This window comes from Anas acuta, chromosome 1 (genome assembly GCF_963932015.1).
Source record: "Anas acuta chromosome 1, bAnaAcu1.1, whole genome shotgun sequence".
In the NCBI taxonomy this organism is placed as follows: Eukaryota; Metazoa; Chordata; class Aves; order Anseriformes; family Anatidae; genus Anas; species Anas acuta.
This window is the reverse complement of record NC_088979.1, coordinates 153,290,867-153,314,219: the sequence shown is the minus strand read 5'-3', so window position 1 is coordinate 153,314,219 and position 23,353 is coordinate 153,290,867. Positions and strand designations below refer to the sequence as shown.

At 35.2% G+C, this 23,353-nt stretch overlaps 1 protein-coding gene across 1 annotated transcript in view; it reads right to left on the bottom strand.

Moving 5' to 3' along the window:
• Nucleotides 1-2,986: 2,986 nt before the first annotated feature.
• The window catches only part of TMTC2 (transmembrane O-mannosyltransferase targeting cadherins 2), a 258,351-nt gene continuing 237,984 nt past the window's right edge, over nucleotides 2,987-23,353 (bottom strand). Inside the window, exon 12 of the mRNA XM_068667492.1 lies at nucleotides 2,987-5,900. Within this exon, the coding sequence (XP_068523593.1) occupies nucleotides 5,721-5,900 (180 nt within the window). The 3' untranslated portion in view covers nucleotides 2,987-5,720. The remainder of the gene's footprint in view (nucleotides 5,901-23,353) is intronic.

Sequence of the window (23,353 nt, the reverse complement as noted above, 5' to 3'; positions counted from 1 at the left end):
ACCAGAAGAGGGAATTTATTTAATGTAGGGAACAATACTCTCTACTACACACTCATGTGCTGTAGAGAAACTTGTTTGTGGTTGCAACAAACATGTCAAAATAATGCATAAATCTGTTCTAAGTAAAATTAGTTTCTCATTGTAATAAAGAAATATACTGAGTAAACAGGAACATCTGTTTTCAAGAAAATTAGAGACAAGATAAAATATATTTCTCCAGAAAAGGACAAAAAATGCTTTGCTTATAGGAACAAAGCCTCCCAAATACTCTCTACTTTCTCGGATTTCCTGGTGCACCAAAACACTGTACTATTGGTTGGAAATCTGTTCAGCAAGGTTAAATAACTTCTGAAATCAAACCTGAACTCAAGATCATCCATCAAAGCCAAATTCTGTTCCTGTTTATCTTGAAATAGTCGTATCTGTGGCATAAACTACTCAAATCCTGCAGGAATACTGCTTCAGAGTTTCAGAAAAGCAAAAATATCAGTCTAAAAATAGAATGTCAGCAGCTAAGGGAGTGGTGATGCAAAGAAACATAGGATTATGCTCAAGTTCTATCAACTAAAAAAAAAACTGTTCTCACTGTAAATAGTGTACACACCTGCTTCTTCAAAAAGAAATCTTAAGGAAATCTTAAATCTTTTTTAAATATAAATGTGCTCAAATGCACACTGACAGAAATTAATATAAACAACAAAAAAAATCTTCAAACCTTGCACAAATAGCTGCAAGCTCAATAATTTAAGTATGTTGCTGAAACATGATTCGAAATAAATGAGTATTTAGCAAGCATGAGAGATTTAATCTGATTTACCTTATACCTTTCTAGAAGGTCCACTCTGATGTTTCTGCCCTTATGAAATGCTTCCTCATATGCAACCTCCAAAGCTGTCTGAGTCTACAACAGTGATACTATCAAACAGCCAGTGCACCATGACAGGGTTAATATGATAAGAAAAGAAACAGAAGGGAAAGGGAGGAACAACAATTTGAACTTTGAACAAATATGAATCAATAAAGGTTTTCTAATCAAGTGGCATATCTTCAAGTGTGCATTCCGTCTTTCATGTTGAATATGTGTTGGTATGTCCTCAAGTCTGTTGCATCTTCTTCTTTCTGAGGTCAGTATTTCTGGTTGGTAATGTTTGGTTTTGACTTATTATTAATTTTCCCCCCACTGATGCATACCCTTTCCTTTAGTTTATCCTGTTATACATTGATCTAGAGGCTCCCTCTTTGTTGTTGGAATAAAATCTGTCCTCTAAAATTCTTACCGATTTCCATATAAATGTTTGCATCACCTCCCTGACACTTCCTACCCCACCCCTGTACATAACATGTTATATATTCTGTTCTTTAAAACTCATTCTTCAAATGTTACACTAGTGAACTTCAAAGAGATTAAGCATTCAATATCTATGTGAAGGAAGGGAGGGTTTTTCAAACTGCAGGGCCAACCCACCTGAGGGAACCTGCACAACATCTGAATGGGGGTCTCAATCTTAATTTAAAAGGACCAGAAAACCAAATTTCAAAAAGATAACTGGTTACATGGAATTCTCTTCAGAGTTCCTGCAATTTCTTTCTAAATCACTTTAGATTTTCCCACTGAAATCTCTCCCTTGCAACCGTTAGGGATGCAGTAAAATAAAGAGTAGTTCAGCCATCAGTGACTGTTCTCACACCTGAACTGGAGACAGATTCTCTCCTGCTACCTGCATCCACCTCTGGCGGTCAAAGCTGCTATGGGAATGCTTACACCATGAGCCATGTTAAGAGTACCAAGCCAGATCCAAATGAACTGGCATATTCATGTGGAATAATTTACTGGCTTACCGTTATAGTAGCTCAAACCCTAGAAGTAATGCAGCTATCTGTGCCAGCTGCAGTGAGCAAGATCAGATAGGTCTGTATAACACACCAGATTTAAAAAGCCACCTCATCCTTCCTACTGAATTACCCCTGCATGGAGCTGCTGTGTGCCTCCCTCAGAAATGGAAATGCTATCAAATATCTGCTACCTGAAAAGCATGACTTTTGGGAGAACAGGCAGACAGAACATTATCTCACAGAGAAAGATTTAGGGATAAGATTGCAAAGAGGGATCTCAGGCACATTTTTAGACTGGTTCTATGAGAAAGGAGTGACACATATCAGATTATTCTTTGCATACTCTGCATACATCATATGCCATTTCATCAAAACCTACTTAGGCAGGGAATGACCATGTCTGAAAGCAAGGCTTGACCTTTAATAAAAATCAGGCATGACAATTAAATTTGGAAGTCATAGACCCAAAGTCTCTCTAATGCTCTACTCATGACCATCAACGTTTTTCAATTGTAGAGCATCGATGCATAAGACCTGAATGCAACAGACCTAGGTAGGTAGCAGAACATCAGTGTTAGTTCCGTTTAACTAGACAGACTCTGTGCATAAAAGATGAAAGGGGATTAAAAACAAAAAAGTCAGAGAAACGCATCACTTCATAACATCTCCTGTGTAAAAGCAGCAGTAGATTTAAAATTGTTCGTATAACACTACAACATCAGAGAAAGGTGATCTCAAACACTAAAAAGGCCATGCATGTAAAGCCAACTCTTCTTCCCAGTTTCTGTAGCCAATTATACATTCTAGAAGCATTTTTACTGAGGTCATATTTGTATGTCAATATAAAAACAAATTTTAAGTAGAGCTTATTCACTAGCTTCAATTCCCATACAGTTTAGAAAGAGCATTCAAATTTAACAGTTACCATATGCTTTTGGCTAGATTTATAAGTAGATATATTCAAAAATGCTTCCAGCGAACCTTTTTGAAAATATCAAATTAATAATAATTGTAATAGAATATAGAAAAAAAAACAGCTACAATAGATTTTTACTTTGTTTAAGCTATATAGCTCTCTCATGCCTAACTCACTAAATTAGAATAAGAATTAAAAAAAGAGTTGCTACAGTAACAGATAAAGGAATGCACAATGTATTAGTTATCAATGCTTTATTATTGAAAACAAAATTGAAATTCTCTTATCTGGCACATAAACAATTATTTCTACAAAAAAAGGAAAGCCTACAAATCTGATAATTTATACAAATAACAGTTTTTCAAAAAATAAAATTTTAATTTAGTAAACTTGTCTTGTGCTCTTCTATTTTTTAGCACTGTCTGCAATAATCCACCATAAATCCCTGAGCAGAGAGACATATTCTAGACATGTTTCAAATTTATCCCAAAAGAAGAAAGTTATCAAGCCCAGACCTATACTTAAAAATGTATTCAGGGACATTCTTGTTAAATTTACACTAGCAAATTTAGAAACAAGCAAAAACACAAGCATGATACTGCATCAGTTGAGTGCCCCCCCTTCCCTCTTGTGTGCAATGAATACAAGTTACTAAACAAGAATGAGTACAAATTGAAGGAAAGATAACATAGTAAATGAATGGTTAAGACCTAGAAGCCACTGAAGTTTGATGGCTGTTGAGCAAATTAAGCTACAAGATACCACAGTTTTACACTGGGTTCAGTCACATGTTCTATCTGATTTATTTCTATATTTTTTCCAGAAAAACAGTAAAGGAGAATAATAAGTTCAGCTACTATTGTGTTCTACCACTAGTTTCAATGATAAAGTAGAAATTCAACTTTTGACCCTTCAATTTTGCTTTTCCAGCCAAAACATTATTTGAGAAAAATTTTACACATTCCACAAAACCAAACAATCTTGCCCCTCTGGCCCTTCTGGTAGGCCAGTTGTGAATTTAGCAATATGATATTTTAGTGAGCAAGAGGAAAGAAAAGGAAACACACACTACTATATTTTCTTACTACACGGACTTTGAAACAGCTACTCCCCAGTCTATTTCAACACAGATTTATATCCAAGCTTAAGTGGAAAATTATCAAGAAGAGTAACTCAAGTGTCCCCTTTTCCATTAGGTACACATATTAACCACAAAAAAAATGCAAGGAAAACAAAATAAAAGAAATAGTAATACTCAAAGACTACTGTGTTAATGGCAGGTAACATTGCTGCAGTCAAGTAATAAATAAATAAATACAGCAAAGTATTTTTTTCTACGGTTTTGTTGGAATGGTGCTCAACAGTTAAAAAAACACCACCAACAACAAAACTTTCTCAATAAAGAGCTTTTAGCAGAAGATCCTGAAGAAGCTTCAGTTCAAGGTGCTCTACCACTTTAACATTACATCTACCTTTATGAAATGAACATTGAAGCAGATACCAACAGGTCATTAAATGAAATGGTACATTTTCTTATAAGCAATAATACTTATTCCAAAGAAAGAAAGCAGTTAACAAATGGCCTGAAGGAAAAAAAAAAATCTTGCAAAAGTTTCAATACACTGCAATTTAAAATAAATTATTTTTACACTTATAAACTGAAGAATAAAACAGTAACTAGGCCAAATCATTCTGAACCAGAAATTAACTGAACCTCACCAGAAGCATACTTAGATATTTGACAGCTCTGCTGCTAGCACATGTCAGAATACACACAGAATTATAGTATTTGGTTAGACTCTGAATAGGTAATATGTTTTTAAAACACCACCACTGTGAAAAGTAACTGGCAACCACTGTTTCACATTTCTCTTGACCTACGTGTGCTATTCTACACATAATCTAATCCAGTCCCTATTTTCTAGCCTCAACAATGTATTATTACATTCCCTTCTCTCCGAGTTAATCATGAAGTCTCTGCAGCATACACAAGCAGTAATATTTTCAAATCTCACTTGGCTGAATTATTGCAAAAATATTGGATGCAGAATCTAGTTTAAAGTCAATCTTATCTGACAATGTAGAAAGATTCAAACATTTTTATCTTTTTTTTTTTTTTTCTTTTTCTTAAGATGACATTCTGACCATATTCAATACCATGGCAAATATCAGTATATCAGTCTCACTCATATTGCTAAGTCAGGACAAATCACACCTTTGGACTTTTTGTTTGTTTTTAGCTTCTGCATACACATATGATTTGTAGATAGAATATGATAGAATTTGGGTAATTCCTTGCTCATTCTGTCTAGCCCACTGCCATCTGACTGTGCATCTCAGAAGAACTGCAACATTTTTTTTAATAAATTGAAATAACATATATATTCTCACTAAACAATTATGACTGTGCCATCTAAACACAAGTGACAGGTTTTAAAAAAAATAATTGGCCATATAAACTATGAATTAAGTGGTCTTAAAGTGAGATACAGCAGCATTAAGACAAACTGCAAACACACTGGATTTAGTAGGCATTTTAATGAGTATCAGCAAAATACTTTAACCTATTATTACCACTTTTATTCCCATATGGTTTAGTGTATACTGTACAAATTTCCTTTAGTATTTCTATGACAGTATACATTTCAAGTACCCACAGAGTAGTAAGCAATGTGGGATTTGCAATGATTTATCAAATATGCCAAGACACTCTCTTTTGACTGCTATGGTTCTAAATCTTTTTGTGGGCTAACACTGAAGTCCTTCATGAATATCTCAGTCTCCCTTTTTATCTAGCAAAAAAAAAAAAAAAAAAAAAAAGCAGAATAGCTTCTCCTAGCAGCAATCAATCAAGATCTCTGATCCTTGCAGTCAAGTCCAATGAGTTCTCTGATCAGACAGCTGTATGGAAGTTCTAGTTTGGGTTTTTAATCAATTTAAGACACAAAAAAAAAGTTCAGAGTTTTCTGTATCATGTCTTGGCTGTCTTTAAACCTTGTTTCTCCATGATATTCCACAATTTGCGAAGATTGGACTGAGTGATGACATCATCAGGTTTAAGTTGAAGAGCAAGGAGGTAGTTTTCTTCAGCCTCTTTCAGTTTACCATTCAGATGAAGAATGGCTCCAAGATTCATTAAGGCAGCTGGATACTGGTACAAAAAAAAAAAAAAAAAAGGAAAGAGAAATATTAAGAATATTTTCAATTTTCTTTTCAGACAATCTTCTTCGACTTAAATTATTCCCTTATGTTTGCAGACTTTTCATGGAAGCAATTTAGCAATTTAAGCAAATAGAGATAACAAGAAAAAGTTTCTGAACAGCTGCTATGTACTTTGTGCTTTAAACAGATAAAGCCCTGGTGTCTACAGACATAGACTTCTTTCTTTAATGAGAAAACACAGACCTCATAAAGCTTTACATGTGGTAATGTCAGCATAGCACAGTTTCCAAGAGAAAATTAAAGTAGTCCAAGGGTGGATTAAAGACAGGAATTTAATTTTAATTTAACTCATTGCCAATAAAGAGTTTATAATTGGTGGGAACAGTTAACACACTGGAACTCATCCCTTCTCTTTCTTAATTATAACTAGTAGAAAATACAATCTGTTCTCAGATTCTAAGGTTATTCAGGAGTCCTAGGATATCCATTTAGATTTAGGCTGTGGCAATTATTCCTTTATGAATGATTGAATAAAATTAACATGGTGGAAACACTATTTTAATAACAAATATTTGAAACATTTATAGCAAATCTATGAGAAAGCTCCTTACATTACTAACAAATATTGCATCTTTAGCTAAGACAAAATGCTCCTTGTTTTAATTTTTAAATCCTAAGATTATTCCACCATGAAATAAAAGGTTTTACATGATAATTGAACATGACTAGTTACTAGAGCTAACAAACATTACAAGGGCAGAGAAAGCAGATTTATGAAGCTGAAGACAGCAGTCTAACCTTCCTTTTTGCAAGTACATAAGGTCTTCACATGCTAGCGAGAGCAAAGTATTTGCCAAACCAGTACCTTGCATTTCAAAGAAAAAGGGGAAAAAGGATACTAGACAAAATTCCCTATTGCCCCCCTTCTCTGGTCACTATCATTTCCGATGAACTTCAGGAGCACTCACTTTCAAAGTCACACAGCTTTGCCTCAGAGGATAAGACAGCACTCACCAGTTTTCTGATCAAATTGCAGTACTCAAAACGTGAAGCCACATACAAAATCAGCTTTAGACTATTAGGAGTAAGTTGAGAAATGCTCTACAATTCCTTCAGTGAAAATAACTTCAGGAAAATATGGTAGGTAGAAGGCCAATGACATATTCACTAGGGATAATCTTCCAGACTAATGTGGTAATGGGAAGTTGTCCGGATGAAGAAGACTTACCTATGTTCCAAACCTATCCACTAGCAAATTAAATTCTTATTCTTCTTATTCAAGCTTCAAAAAAAAAAAACAAAACAAAACAAAAAAAAACACACAAAAAAATGTAACTCATGCCCCAAACCTAAATTTTGCAGTGGAAATGTGCTCAGAAAATACTTTACTTTTATGTTCTATGGATATTTCATATTTTTTCACCTTTCTTCCTGCTTCTTTTCACCTATTACGATATAAATCTTAAAAACTGATAAGCAATGCAACAATTTTTCAGAACACATGGTTTCTGGAGTTTCAGAATTAGGCAAAATAAAATGAGTTCAACCCTCCCTATTGTAAACCTCATAATGCTAATGCAATCAAATATGAAGATGTTAGTTTTAGATTTAACTTTTCTTGCTTAACTCTGACAGATTAACTCCCTGCCCTCACCCCAACTCAGATACTGCCTTCTACTATAAAACAGAACAAAACAAAACAAAACAAAACAAAAAAAAAGCAAAACCCAAAATCCCCAGATGGATTTTATGAAGAATTTCTGAGTTAAATACTCTCCAAACTTTCTTCTTCAGTCATATTCCACATAAAGAAGGAAAAGTAAGCCCTTGAAATGTAATCTTTGCTACAGACAACACATACCAGCAGCCACATTACCATAGTTTCCCCATAGCGGTGTCAGTAGTACACACTATTTTATAATGGAATAATATACTCCTTAATTACAGAAGTTCTGAGTGCTAATTGAAATGATGCAAGTGAAGAATGATAGGCAAACAGCTTCACTGCAAATGGATGGCTGTCTAAATATCAACATTTTTATTAGTTTAATTTTAGATAGGAGATTTTTTTGAGAGAATTTTCTGTACATTAGCATAAGTAGGATGGTCCATACTCGCTAATTTATTAGTCATCTGTCTGACTAGAGTTTGTGAATCAAACAGCTTTTTTCAAGAGTTCAGTCATTGACATAGTACTATGTTCTCTCTCAAAATATAATTCTGTGCAGATGTATGTAGCTAGACAAAGATTACAACAGGATAAGAACTAAAAAACTTAAACCTAGAAAAACTTGTATTAAATAAGATACATTAAAATATGCTCATTTCTAATTTTATAACATTCATAAACTTATTGTGTAAGAAGTAACATAGTTTTCTAATATGGATTCCAGAACTCCTCTCCACTTCCTTCGCACATCCCTGAAGATATTGTATGTGTGTGGTACTAGTCAAGTACTCTAAAGAAAGTCATATATTTAAGACTGTACACCTAGCTAAGAGAACTCTTCTGCCATCATGTCTTTAAATCAATACATCATTTCACTAGAGCAAGCAACAAAATTATATAGAAAAAAATAAACTTTTTAACTAAATGTGAAATTTTTCAACTTATACTTATTATTCCTGACTTTCTGGAGACAGCAAATTTTAGGCCATTAATGCTCTAGGAAAATGTATCCATTGCAGTGAAAATTCATTTCAAGTAATCCTACAAGTTCACACCAGCTCCTTTATGTTTCGGAGGAGGAAGTCCACAGGATAGCTGAAAGACTGCTCCTTGACTTTTTAGGGCATCAGCCATCCTAGTACCTATGGCATATTGTAACAGTCACAAGAATTTTGGGCGACTGAAGGATTACACATCAGCGTCATCACTCCCTGATAGCTATAAATGATGGTCTGAGGATAGAAAGCAAAAGACATTTGCTATAGTTTTTCTTCACATGTATTTTCTTTTATTAAAGACAGCTGATGAAACTTTTCAGTACGTGAACAAAGGCAGCCAGCAGCTACCAGTGCAATAACTGGGGACTTGTAGCACTGTATAACAAATGACACCACCTACTACTTCAGAGACTTGAAAGGAGGAACAGGCCTTCTTTCATTTCCTTTTGGAGACAGATGCTTTACATCAGAAAAGCTGGTTATAAATGCTATCTTTTATGGTTTATTGGAAATTATTCTCTTTATTAGCATTTTTGTTGTGGTGTGCTTGTTTCCTTAGTGTGTTTTTGGGGGACATGCCAGGGGGGTGATGGGGAAAGGAATGACAGTGTAAGTAATGAATAACAAAATAACAAAAGGCATGAACTCAGTTGCCTGAAGTGTTTTTGGTTTACATTGATGACAGTTCTTTCAAACTTTCTCCATACCACCAATAAAATAAAATAAAATAAAATAAAATAAAATAAAATAAAATAAAATAAAATAAAATAAAATAAAATAAAATAAAATAAAATAAAATAAAATAAAATAACATGAATTAAATTATTTTCTAAAATGCATTTGGAATCCCCAAATAATTCAAAATAATCTGTGTAGTACTTCAGGATTACACTAATGTAACCAAGTACCATATTGGACCCACCACCACAAAGAATCTTTCCAACACAGTTGATGAACTAGTATCTTGTTCATAATCTCTGGCTCCGTGTATGCCTCATGTCATATCAGAACAACACTCCCAAAAAGAAGTCTACTCCTATATATGCCTAAGAATTTATGGAGAGAAAAACAAATACAGAAACAGAGTCTAGTTCAAAAACAGCTTTTGCGTGGCAACTATGACCAAAGAACAGCCCAAACACAAGCACTGAAATCTGAAATTCTTTTCCCCAAAGTTATGCTTAAAATGACCTTCTTTGCTTGACACCACGGAAGCCACAGTGACAGATTCTGAAATGGAAATACATTTTGTTGCTGCTCAGGTAATTTTAATGAAAACCATGCCAGCTTATACTCCAGTAGAATAAAAACTGCAAGCTACTTCTCACTTAGCCATTTTATAAGGTCACTGAAAAGATGTTGCCAACATTCCTCTTGCTCTTAGTGAATTACTGTAGTACACGATCTTGTAGATGTTTCAAAACAAACCCAGGGCTCTTTAATGAAAACTGTAATCAGCATGGCCAACCCGTCAGAAATACACAGGTTAAGTGTTTTGTTTTAACAGTGCAATTAAGGACCCTTATTCTCTTAAATGTTCTTGTTGAGTAAAGTTTATACTTAAAGACACTTTGTCACATGAACATTTAATTCCAGCACTTTTGTGTGAAAAGAAGAATTAAGATATTTCTCTTTGATAAGTGAAGATACATAGGTGATACAATAATGGCTGAGTAGTGAAGCAGCACAGTATTAGTTGTAGAATGGATCACTATGTATGAAAGCAAAGTATGGTGGACTGTTTCATTCATTGTGGCCATGTCACAATGTGTTGTAATACCTTTTTTATCCTGTTACAGTGATGGCAAGAGTTTTTACTTGAACTTTCATTACTGGTGTTATTGCTGTAGCACAACATAGCATTTTCTGAAGCAATCAAAATGTCAACATATTTTTTTATTGCTAAAGATAACTGTGAAAAACAGAATAATTTAATGGGTGGCACTTTTGACAGACCTCAAAACATCCAAGTAAAAACCATGACCTAAGGGTTGCCCAAGATGTAAGCATACTATTCTAAAGTGTGTGGGGGGAAGGAGAGGAAGGGGAGAGGTATATAGATAGTGGCTGCCAACTGGATCTTACTCTCTACTATAAAATTATAGAGACAGAGTTACACATAGAAGTAGACCTTTTCATAGGAGTGAGCTACTGTTGCCAGACAAGCCAAGTGCCAGTTATTGCTTCCAGAGATTCATGTTTTCTACCTGGTTCTCTATGCTGCTTTATCTCTTAAGAACTGCAGTTTGCATATGCTCCCTCTGGTATTTTGTTCCAAACAGCACATAAATCACAACTAAAACACCTATCTCCAGTAAGCTGTCTGAGATGACAATAGTAAATAGTCTAAGAACAGATAACTTAGTGGAAAAAGCATTCTGGAAGAAGATGACAGAATGTATGGCAAAATGTTATGGATCAAAGAGAATGAAAAAGCATAAAATTCATAGTTGAGGGAGATTTCCTGCATCATCAGCCCAGACTGCAAAGCACTCAGTTCTATTGTAAAATAAAAACAACAGCTTCTTTACAAACTCTCTCGTAAAATGGAAGAATGCTATGCAACTCCTCCTTTACGACAGTTAAGTGCACACTTAATTGCAAGTTTGCCCGTGAACAATTTCTGCAAAAATGCTTCTGTGTCAACAACAGCTTTCAGCTTAAATAGCGAAGATGAGAAATGGAGAGAAAAACATTCTCCCTGCAAGTACTAATTTGAGTAAATATTCTGAAGAGCACAGTTTCTACTGTTGCATTAGTCAGAAATGGACCTAAACATCTCTGCTGTAAAGGGAGCCTGCATCCCAATCTAATTACTGTGAGGTTAACTAACATACATAGCTACATAAATCTAACTAACAGCAAGCCTGGGCCCTAGAGGGGAGTGGATCCTTGGATTTAGTCATCGGGTTTGAGAGCATTACATTGATAGTAATTCTGACAGAGAACAGCCTTAGTAATTTACTGATATTCCTTTAAATATATAGTCTTTATTTCATATTCTAGTCATATTTAGTTCACCAAAGTGGCAAGTTATTAATCTCCAGATGAAAAGATGAACACCCTCAAGAAAAAAATACGGACATAAAAAAACAAAGCACACATACACAAAAAAAGCAGATAGGAAAAATGCACAGTTTCTGTTGAATAACATTTATGCAATAGCCTCAAGTCAGAATAATGTACCAAGGTAATAAGGCAAAAGTAAAGACCATCACTTGGTCACCTTACCAACTGATGGTACTACATAAACGCTAGGTCATATATTTTTTTTTTGTTTTGTTGTTCTTCTTCTATCTTTATTTATTTTTACATTTGGACATTTTCATCTGGATATTCAAAGCAGATGATGCTTTTATGTGCCTGGTGCAATGAGAGAATATAAAGCAGTTGTCTGTATGGATCTAGTCTTGTGTGCTTTTGAACACTGTAGACTTTCCTGTCTAAAATCAAAAGCTCCAAGATATTTATACCTAAAACCCCAAACTGGAAAATGAAGGATTGCTCCCCTTCCTAGTCATCAATATCAGTAAGGAAACCCACAGCTGTGAGTTGGAGAAGAGTTCTAGACTTGGCACAAGGAGGAACATCAGCTGGTCTAGTTTGTTTCTCAAATTATCACATCAATACGGGGCATTTTATCGTCAATTTTCTGCAGCCAATGGAGATTTTTTCACTCCATGTTTTCTTCATATTAAATTCCATAGAATACTCAAAGTTTTAAAAACATAGCTATCCAAAACTAAACAAGTGTATAGAGATGTATGTTGCATCTTGTTGCTGAAAAGCTACCTACCATTGGCCTTTATATAAATGCAGAGTATACCATTTTATATATGGGCAGGTTAACAAAAGCCTTTGTTACAGCTGGTAAAGGTTGCAGATCACCATGGCAGCTTTAAAAGTCCCATGAAAATGTACATTTGTAATTTCAGTATATCTAGATTTTTTATCAATGGCCATGCATCCATTGCTTTGATTTATGCTTAAAAAAACTCCTAGTAATCTCTCTCAGTTTATATAGAAAGAGCGATGGACATTTTTGGATAACATACTTGTTTTTCCGTAATAAAAACTAAACAGGAACATACGTTATGAGTATTTAATATTATGGTTATATTAAAAATAAATAAATAAATAAATAAATAAATAAATAAGTCCAGGCCTCAAAATGTTTCTAATTATACTTTGTAGCTTTCCAGAATAAATGTTCTCATCAGTATGGAATATGACAATCTTACCCAATTTTCCTAGCACTGTATGATTTCATAAAAAAAATCATCAGATGACTTAATTTTTGTTTATAGAAATCCAGCTGTGCTCTGATGCCTGCAATTTGATCATTTTAATACACAGCTATGGCATAAAACATTTAACAACTCCTTTACCTTATCTCACACGAGTACCCTCTGTGCTAATTAGAAAGTCTATTCTCAGCAAGTCAGAAACTCGCTGAACAGAAATGTCATCTGTACTACCATACTGACAAACAGAAATTGCTTAAAATCTTTCAGTAACAGAAATTTGTCCTATTAAGGAAAAGTAAAGGTATTTTTAAATGGAGTTAAATATGTAAGTAAATATGTACTTTTGCATGTACTTTCTTGCTAAACCTAGGAAAAAAGAAAAATAGGTAGCTTTGTGTTACTGTTTAAAGACAGATAAACCACTGCTAATTTAAAAGAAATGCCAAGTGTTAAAACAAAGAATATACCTTACTTTACCCAGTGGCACAAACGCAGGGCAGATTAGAATAGTTGTCCTTATTAACACAATTAAACTGGCTAATCCTCAGGGAACACTCCAGTGTAGAGATCATCTGATCTCTAAAATGCTTTAGGTTTCACTATCTCTGTGCATGCTGCCAGCTTTACGGGGAAAAAAAAAAAAAAAAGTTCAACTTTTTCATGCCAGCTTCACAAAAAAAAAAAAATTTTTTTGGAAAACAAAAATGACTGCTGAGAATGAATGCATCATACATCTATTTTGCCCAGATATTGATCAAATACATCGGTCCTCAGGGAACTTTGCATAGTTTTTCAAGATACTTCTCACAATCATATGAAGTATTGCATTATAACTTCCATTTTTGAGTAGAATAGCCAACTACCAAAATTTCAGAAGGAAAAGGAGCTCATTTCTGGCCTCGAAAATTTAATTAAGCTCTACTTTAGTCCTAATTAAAGAAATCTCAAAATCACAAGTTTTCCACGATTTTGACTCAAGATGTTTGGATAAAATGTTGTGTCAAACAAGGCTTTGCACCTTTGGCTGACAAGTGCAGTCAGCAGAATTAAACACTTAAGAACTTGATTAATATGAATATTGCTGTATGTTTTCAGTACTTGTATTTAGGTATTTGCCGTTCAGTATTTAGGTATTTGCTATTATAAAGTAAAGCTTTCAGACACAGAGTATAAACCATTATATGCAACTTGATAGATCTGCTTTAAGCACAAGGAAAGACAATCTCAAAAATTTATTTAAGGCTTATAACAGGCATATTTACTATTAAGACAGCTCAAAGAATTTTTTTTTTTTAAAGTGTTATATTAAAGCATTACAAAAACTGGAAAAAAAGGAAAAGAAAAACAACATGTATAAGGAGGTTGTTAGGCATTGCAGCACGTTTTAGGATGAACTTTGTAGAAATGGTTTCTTTTGACTAACTTTCCCAAGGCAACAAGGAAAAAAAGAAGACCAAGTTTTTCGTCTGCTAGTAATAATTTCATTGGCAGGAAAGTACAATTGAAGTCTATTTCTTGAAGTGATACAATGTTGATAGCATGTTTTATCAACAGTATATGAAGGTATTTTCTATTTGTTCAAGTAAATGCAACTTTAGCACGTCAAAATGTTACCAAGGCAATTTTACAAATAAAAATGAACTCTGTAACTTTGCAAATAAATTAAAAAACAAACAAGCAAACAAAACAAAAGAACCTCTTGAGATGATGTATTGCTCACGGAACTATGTTTTTCTTTACTCAGATGACAGAACTGAAAAAGTCTGAAAAAATGTTCATGAACAAGGTTGCATATCTTTTTGCTTCCCTTTTTTCCCCTTCATCTGGCTCCCATCCCTTTCATGCCTGTTGTATAGAGCAAAAAGGATTTGCTCACACTCTGTCTTGACTTTAGTTTTATCCACAAGAACATGAGAGTAGCTGAGAAAAGAGGCACACACTATAGGTCCTTTCAAAAATCCTGAATTACACTGTTCCATATAATTTTTATGAATTCATGACTTACTTTTTGTCAGCCAGTAACCTGCAGCTGTTCCCTATACACTATTTAGCAATTAAATCTACAGTACATATTAAAATTATTAACTTCCAGGGTAAACGCTAGGATTTAATTTTGATTCTTGTAGCTAAAAGATTTTAAGACCATAGTTTCTAAAATATGGTCTTTTGATTGCTAATAGTGAGACCACTGGAACTAATCACTTGCTAGGCTTTTACAAGACTGTGACTTGTTAAAAAATAGAGCTACTTTCTGCGAAAGCAGCCTTATTTGCTATATCTAATCCATGACATGTATATTTGCAGTGCTTTGTAAGTAACATCAAAAAGACCAGTGGTGGACCTACACATACTACTCTGGAAGTTTGCTCTTAATAATGCATATGCCAATAACTGCTGTTTAGTGAACACAAGCTTTCCATATTCTTCGAACTCCATTAAGAAATGTAAACAACACTGCAAATAATATATTCCTATTATAAAAACGTTTAAGTATTTATTTATTAAAGCACAGGAGGACAACTATTTGCAGAAATAGCACCTAGAAATCATAGTTCAATGCCTGCCCCTGAAATTCAATGTCAGATATTACTCAATGAAAGCAGCTGCTTGTTCCAAACTGCCCCGGGGAAAGTCCTTCACAGACTGGAGCGGAGAAGAAATGCCATCAGAAAGTATTTCGTTCCTCTGTTATTAGTAAAATAACCAACTGGTGAATTAATTAGCAAGAAACTCAATCAATGTGACTATTAAACAGATTTGTTCAAAGAGAATTAATGAAGGGTTGTGTGTTGATCTTTTAAACATGATAAAAGTAAATCAGATAATTATAAGAGTATTTTAAAGCAGTCACAATGTGAAGAAATAATGCAGAGAACTACCAGGTCACAGTAACCTTCCACAAGATAGCTCCACTATAAATACATCAATCATTCACCCTATGGTACCTAAGAGATATACAACAAACCTTCATATGGATTTATTTTTTTTATTGTAGTTTTTTCTTTTTTACTGTTGTTGTTATATTGGAAAAGATTTCTATTTTCTTTCATGCTGCAATCATTTTCAACAAGTTTAAGGTAGCCAGACGCTGAGGCAACTGGCACCGTTACAAATCATAATGTCATATTAAAGTTACTTAATGTTACAGGAAGACAATCTTTACTGGAGCACCTGAAGAATTAGTAAAACTGCCTCAGCTTAGTAACAAAGCTGTTCATTAGATGGAAGATATGTTTCAAAAGGGTAGGTACACTTGAATGTGTACTTGCTCTCCAGTAAAACTAACTGTGGTAAACAAAATCCATGTAAACACAACATGCAGAGTTGATCAATGTACAGTACTCCAGAATGCCTCAAGAGAAAGTGACTATTCTTTGGGGGAAACTAAAAGCTACCCATCCTTACTGTGCCTTCTCCTTAGCAGATATGTCGACTGTAACTTTTCCAGGGAAAAATAAATTCAGACTGGTATTGAAGTTACTTTTAATGACAAATTACAAGAAAATGACATCAGGTTGCAAACTCCCACCTGTCTCCTTCCTGACAGTCTGCAAAATTGTTCACAGGCAAATCTCAGACACAAAACAGTCGTATTGTTGGGCATTTTTCCCTAGACAATCACTTATGTATGCTATGAGGAGGAAAAAACAAAAGCAGTTGCATCAAAACCACCTCATGAAACAGAAACGTGAGTTCTCCAGAACTTGTGGGGAAAATAAGCCAAATAGGATAAAGCAACCCACAACTAAATATCCTTCCTAGAATAAGAGATACATCAGAATTATAGACTAGGAAGAAAATTAAGAAGTTATTTATTGCAAAACATCCTACTGAGAATGTAGTACTGCTGAGTTTATTTAATGAGCATTAAAATCAGTTCCTTATCGGTTCTAATTGCATAATAAATTTATTGCATTGTTTCCAGAATTAGCACTAGAATACTCTATTAGGAAAAACCTTGCTGGATTCTCTTTTAATTGAGTTCAAACAGATGGTTTAATTTCTGAAATGCTAATCTACTGCTGTGAGTTCTATATTTCATTGCACTTTATTTTTGATTGACACCGAGGGCTACATTTACAAGGCAAAGCCAATCTTGCTCTCTCCAGGAATTGATGAAGGCGGCATAGTACCCCCCGCTATATCACTATAAGCCTGTGAATCACAATCAAGTGCACAGGTCTATCTGTGATGTATCATTTTCACTTCCACAATTTCAGCAAAGAGACTGTATCTTTACAAACTACTGTCTCCCATCATCTCAAAATGTGATGAATCCTTTTGTTTAAATCAATCCTACAATTCTAGGCTGTGACATCCTATTAGTTAGTCTCACAAATCTACTTTTTTAATTATTCTGTAAATGAATGCCATGGTTGAGTATGAGCACAATCACTACACTGTTATTCTCATAGTGAAAAGTAACCATAGAAAAGTTATTTGTTGAGAAAGATGTGGATGAAACACTAGATGAAACTACTTTGACCTCCATGAGACAGGTGTAGCTGTTGCACATCATTTTTTCTTCAAGTAATTTTGATGGTGAACCAAATGTATTTATATATCAGAAAAAGGCTTCATATTTGCATAATGAAAATGCACATAAAAGCATAAAAAGAATTTGCTTTATAAATGTGAGAAAAGCATTCAAGCTAACTAAGGCACAGACCTAGACAACTTCTGAATCAGGGTCTTGACAAGAAAATGGTTCAAGTATTATTTGGTATGAGAACTTCTTCTCTTTGGAGAATTTACAACCTATCAACTGAGAATTACAATCATCCCTTGAGATCAATGATCTCAAGAACAATGTTATGCATCTAGGTAGCTGCCTGGAAAAAAAACCACCGCCTATACCTTAACACCTGGGTGATTAACTTCAGAAAAACATTACTGAACTAATAATAAACTTGCATAATTTTTGTGGTAACATGGTCTTTTTACATGTTGTACACTTAGTTAGATTATAATTTTGAGTACAGAGGGCAACAGAGGTTACAATGGAAGATACATGAATAAAACAAAACACTGGTGTGTTTTTTTGTGTGTTTGTTTGCAAAGAAAAGACTACCAGCAGCTCTGAGCAGCAAAAGAGACTGCCACCAGAGGTACTGAAAACGTTATACAACCTAGATCCTAAGTGAATAGCACATGAATCATCAGAATTTCTCTCAAATTAAATGTTAAGCACAAAATTACTGTTTCAACAGTTCTTGGTAAGAGTATTTGATGACTTAATGAATTGGTAAAGGTTAATGAAATTAGAAAAGAGGAGTTAATATACAGTTGCTTATTTCCAACACTTCTTTCCCTTGTTAAAGAAAAGCACGTCTATATATTTTACAGTTCACAAAGATGAATGACTCAGAAAATATATTATGGCAATAATTAGACTGTATAAGGACTAATATTTATGGGAAATCTGCAAACATTTTCATAGCTAAAAATGAAAAGTACTCCAAATTACCATGACAACGAGATTTTAGCTTACTTTGTGGGGTATTTCTGGGTATGCAAGCTTGCTGTTTGAAAAACTTTACATTAAGATGAGTTGATAGTAGTTTACATAATTTTACTTGAAGAAACCGGGAACTACAGACCCCAATTTACCTCTCACATGGGAGAAACAGAGAAGTAACTTTAAAAAAGTCAATGGTGCTACAGAAATCCAATGTAAGCAGAAAAATCTCATACAGATTTTCACTTCAATCATTCAGAACTCATGCAGACAAAATACTTATAAGTATGTATAATGATATCGATGTCAAACAAGTTATTCTTCATGAGAAATAAAAAGCAACATAAAGACATTTTTATTATAATTCCCAAGTTCACCCAATACACTGAGTGGGCCAATTGATCTCAGATATTCACATGTTAAACTGCTTGTATAACCAGAAGAAAAGAGTACAAAAGTACTTCCTATTATCTAACTCTTATAAGACAGAAGCTAACAATGACATGATTTCCAGCTTCCTCCCATGCATCTTACACTATGATGGATAATATCTAGAACCAGATTTCAGTATTCCATAATCACCCAAAAGTACGCTCAATCTTTGTTTTCACAGAGCTGCTAGCAGCATGCATGAGAAAATGCACATAGAGTATTCTGGGATAAGGCTGTAAAACATTTCATGTATTTCCCAAAGGAAATTTAGTGTTTTCCACAGCTGAGTAAGTTAGTTTTCAAATTATACAAATCATCCTGATATTGTGCTTCAGTATTACAGGTAAATATCCCCAATCCAATAGCCCATGTTCTTTCTTTGTCCCCTGACAGAGATCATTCGGATGAGAAATGCTATGTGTTTGTTTTTTTATATTGGTGTTTTTTTTAAAATTTGCCTTTAAAAAAAAAAAAAAAGAAAAAAAGAAAAAAGATGGGAGACAACAATGTCTGCTAAAGTAAGAATACTTTAAGATTCAGAAGACTGTCGAAGCTGCTGACAATTGTGCACAATGAAAAAATGCAATGCATCTATAAAATACTTAAGAGGACCGTGAACAAATGTAATTGTAAGTTTTGTTCAAAAGAAAAAACACAATCTCCTCCCAATAACTGGATAAAGGCAATGTACCTGCCTTGCACTTAGCCACAGACAAAAAAAATGAGTTGAGTGTAAGGACCTGTAATGGGTGAAGCACCACCACCAACAACAAAAATTTGGGCCCAGGTCCCAAACTACATTTAAAAAGCTTTCCATCTCATGAGGATCAAAGAGAGAATATGCACTGATAAGCTCCTTACATGGAGAAGCGTTGCTAATTCTACGTAAACGGTGAAGACCCTTTCTACCTTCTGCTAGGCAGGCTGACATATTTCATAACTATTCTGATATCAAATCTTGGACGCAGTCTTTTTTCTGTCAAAGGGGACATTCCACCCAATTTGCAGTAAGCAGAAAGTGCTCTCTTATGCTTTTGCAATCAGAGAGTGGTATCCTCTTTCCTCTCAGGGTGTTCCACTGTCTCTTGTCCCAGTGAAGCTGATTGATGCTTAAGCCTCCCACCCCTTTAACTGTCCAAAGACAAACCATTAAGTGTGCCATCTGGAAGGATGGTTCCCATCAGTCACGCCTATCTTCTCATTAGGGAAGCTGTGGTACACTTTTTAGTCTCTAAAAGTTTTGTATGCCCTATAACAATCGATTCAGTCTTCAGAAAGCAACAGAGCAGGAAGAGAGGAAGAACTGGATCCTGGGAAGTTTTCTTATTCCTCACACCTTCAACAGGAAAGAAGAAAGGAGCAATTTTCAGGAGGCCAAGAGTGCTGCTGCGCTGGAAGGAGTCCACAGCCATTCATATCACTGAGGCGGAAAGCTTGGCATGCTTGAGAAGAAGCTTTAAACAATGCGAGGCTTAGTAAAACTGGTGCTGTGAGGGGAAAGCTCCGCAGCCCTGAGCAAAGGGGCAGCTCAGAGGCAGGCAGGCAACCAACAGAAGCTACATCTGCCCCATATGGCTCACTTTAGTATTTCCTGTAAAAGCAGGCACAAGTCAATGCCTGACACTAGCTATTTAAAAATAGGACCCTGAGCTCATTCCATGGCATCCATATTTGAAAATAAAAGATTACTATGTTGTCATTACTTTGAATAAGGAAGTAAACAGACAGAAGAACATTTTAGAACAAGGATTCTTAGCTGAAAATTTTCATGAGTCTTCTGAGACCCAATGTAGAGTACTGCTCTCAGCCTCAAGGCCCCCAGCATAAGACCGACATGGACCTGCTGGAGCAAGTCCACATGAAGGCCAAGAGGATTATCATGGGGCTGGAGCACCTCTCTCTATGAAGACAGGCTGAGGGAGTTGGGGTTGTCCAGACTGGAGAAGAGAAGGCTCTGGGGAGACCTTACTGAAGGGGAGCCTATTGGGGAGCCTTCCTGAAGGCAGCTATAAGGACTAAGGGGGGAGCTAAAGGAAAGCTGTGGGAGGACTCTTTGTCAGGGAGCGTAGTCATAGGACAAGGAGTAATAGCCTTAAACTAAAAGAGGGTAAATTTAGATATTAGGAAGAAGTTCTTCACAATGAGGGTGGTGAGGAACTGGATCAGGCTGCCCACAGAATCTCTGGATACCCCAACCCTGGAAGTGTTCAAGGCCAGGTTGGATGGGGCTTTGAGAAACCTAGTCTGGTGGGAGGTGTCCCTGCCCATGGCAGCGGGTTGGAACTGTGTGGTCTTTAAGGCCTCTTCCAACCCAAGCCATTTTATGTTTATGCTTATGTCATTTTATGTTTTATTGGTAATAATATGTGGTATAAAAATCAAATATGTATTGTTTCTGTAGATGACCACGACTGCTTTATCTGTACCATGCTGCTGAGTACTATGACAAGACAACCCATTTAGGTTTGGATTACAGGTACTAGGTAGATTTTCTTAAAAGAGCTGCTGGAGCAATGGATCCATTGCTGGTGAGGGATTTGCAGTATCCCTGGAGCAGCACAAGGAGAAGACCGGAGCTGGTGAAGTGCTGAACGGTGCCTTATCAGTTGAGGATCAGCTGCAGACAGTTCAAGAATCAATGCTAAACAATCTGCCTACCATCACCAGCAGAAATAACATAGCAGGAGCTCTTAAGAACTTTATGAAAATTCACCTTGGTGAAAACAGCATACTGGTTAATGATACTGCTTAAATACATTAAAGCCATCTTCTTCACATTTACCCAAGCTAAATAACAAAATTACTAAACATTCAGGAGAAAGTCAAATAAGGGAATTTGGCACTGAAACTCTGAAGGAAGAAAATCATGATAAAGCAGGATTTGGTCACATATATTTCAAGATAGATGTTGGATTTTAAGATATATGCACTCTAGGAAGGCTATTTATTTTTTGAGGTCTTGCCATAAATAAAAGGATATATGCCATACAAGGCACCAAAAGCATTTTATCTATAAGAAGGCTATAAAAACATATACTCAATTATCTGGAAATCACTAGTGTCCTTCTTTAAACTGTTGGACACTTTGAGGTAGAGCTTATTGTAAACTGGAGCCTTTGACACTAAATCTGTATTCCAGCACTGGGGGGAAAAAGTAAGCACTTGTAGCAACTGCTTTTTAATATGATATTGTGTTAACTGACTACATAAACCATTCAAGTCAAGAAATAGTTTAGTCCCCCACACTATGATTAAACCATCTAGTTGAAATTATATTTATTTTGCTTATAGGTACATTTCTCTTTTCCCCCTCATTCTATGTGTGTGTCTTTATGTATGTTGTTACAGTAAGACATTTAATCAAGCCCTTTTGAAGTGGTAGAGTGGAAACAGCTGTTTCTAACAATGTGCCGATGATATGGGGTTTAAAGCTGTCATGAACTCCAGACTGCAAGCAGCATTAATATGTGGTTGGGATGGCAGTGACTTGCAGGTCATGGCATCTCCTTGAGGAATGTTTCTAAGCCAATCAGCTCAAAGTGCTGGCTCAAAGTCTTAAGGCTCTGGTGAGCCCTCTTTCATTTAATACTCTTGAGGTCACACTTCAAAGTGCCTTTTCTTCTCAAGAGCCATTGGCCATATGTAGGGGTTCTAGAGCATCTTTTAAGGATTGGTTGCTTTGAGTTCAGACTTAAAAAATTAGAAATGAATTTCCATTACACAAATGATGTCTTAAAAGTTCAATAACAGCTGGAGCTTAAGACAGTATCTCACATTCTTGTAAAGAACAGTTTCTGCGTGACTGATTTTTCCACAACAAAGGGAGCATAAAGCTCACATTACAGAGTGCCTAACAACTTGTTAAAACAATTGCCTGATTTATGAACATTACAAGATGAAGAGCACCTAGAAACTATCTCTGAGTACAGACTTTCCTCAGCAATACTCCCACTCAGAATAATCACTGCATACATGTCTTGCTGTTCAAGAAACCTGCACTTTCATTTCTTCATGTAATTGCATTTGTTAAAATTAGACTAACATGGTAAACATACTTCCAAGCCAACACTGCTAGAATGAACACATATGGGCTTCTCACTGCTCTAAAATGATTTTGTTTTGACCATGGTAAACACACGCAGTGGGAATGCATTTTTCAGAAAATATTCAAAAAGATCCAGGCACTAGGGAAAATAATCTCTCTAGGTTACCTATGGAGTCAAAGGAGGAAAAGAGAACTCTGGAAGAAGTGATTCATAGCAAATAAAAGTAGACTTATTCTCTGAATTTCTTCCTGGATTCCTCCTTAGCTCTCCAGGGGAAAGTCAACTTTGTGAAGTCTACTTGGAAATAAATAGACAACTTTGAGAATGCTTGCCTCTTCAGTGAAAATTAAGAAAAACAATTCTCTTTTTCACAGAAGTACTATATTCTACAGAAAGTACCGCTCTTCTGAAATTTGACTGGAAATTACTTTCATAGAGGATAAATAAACATCTACTGTAAATACGGCCAATCACAAACATTATTGAGAGAATGTCTAGGTCTAAACCCTCAATAACACTAGCTAGATTTGTTTTTAATTTTGTACCCAAACTGCATTTCAGCTGCTGCTGCTGTTATACCAAAGTGTTATAA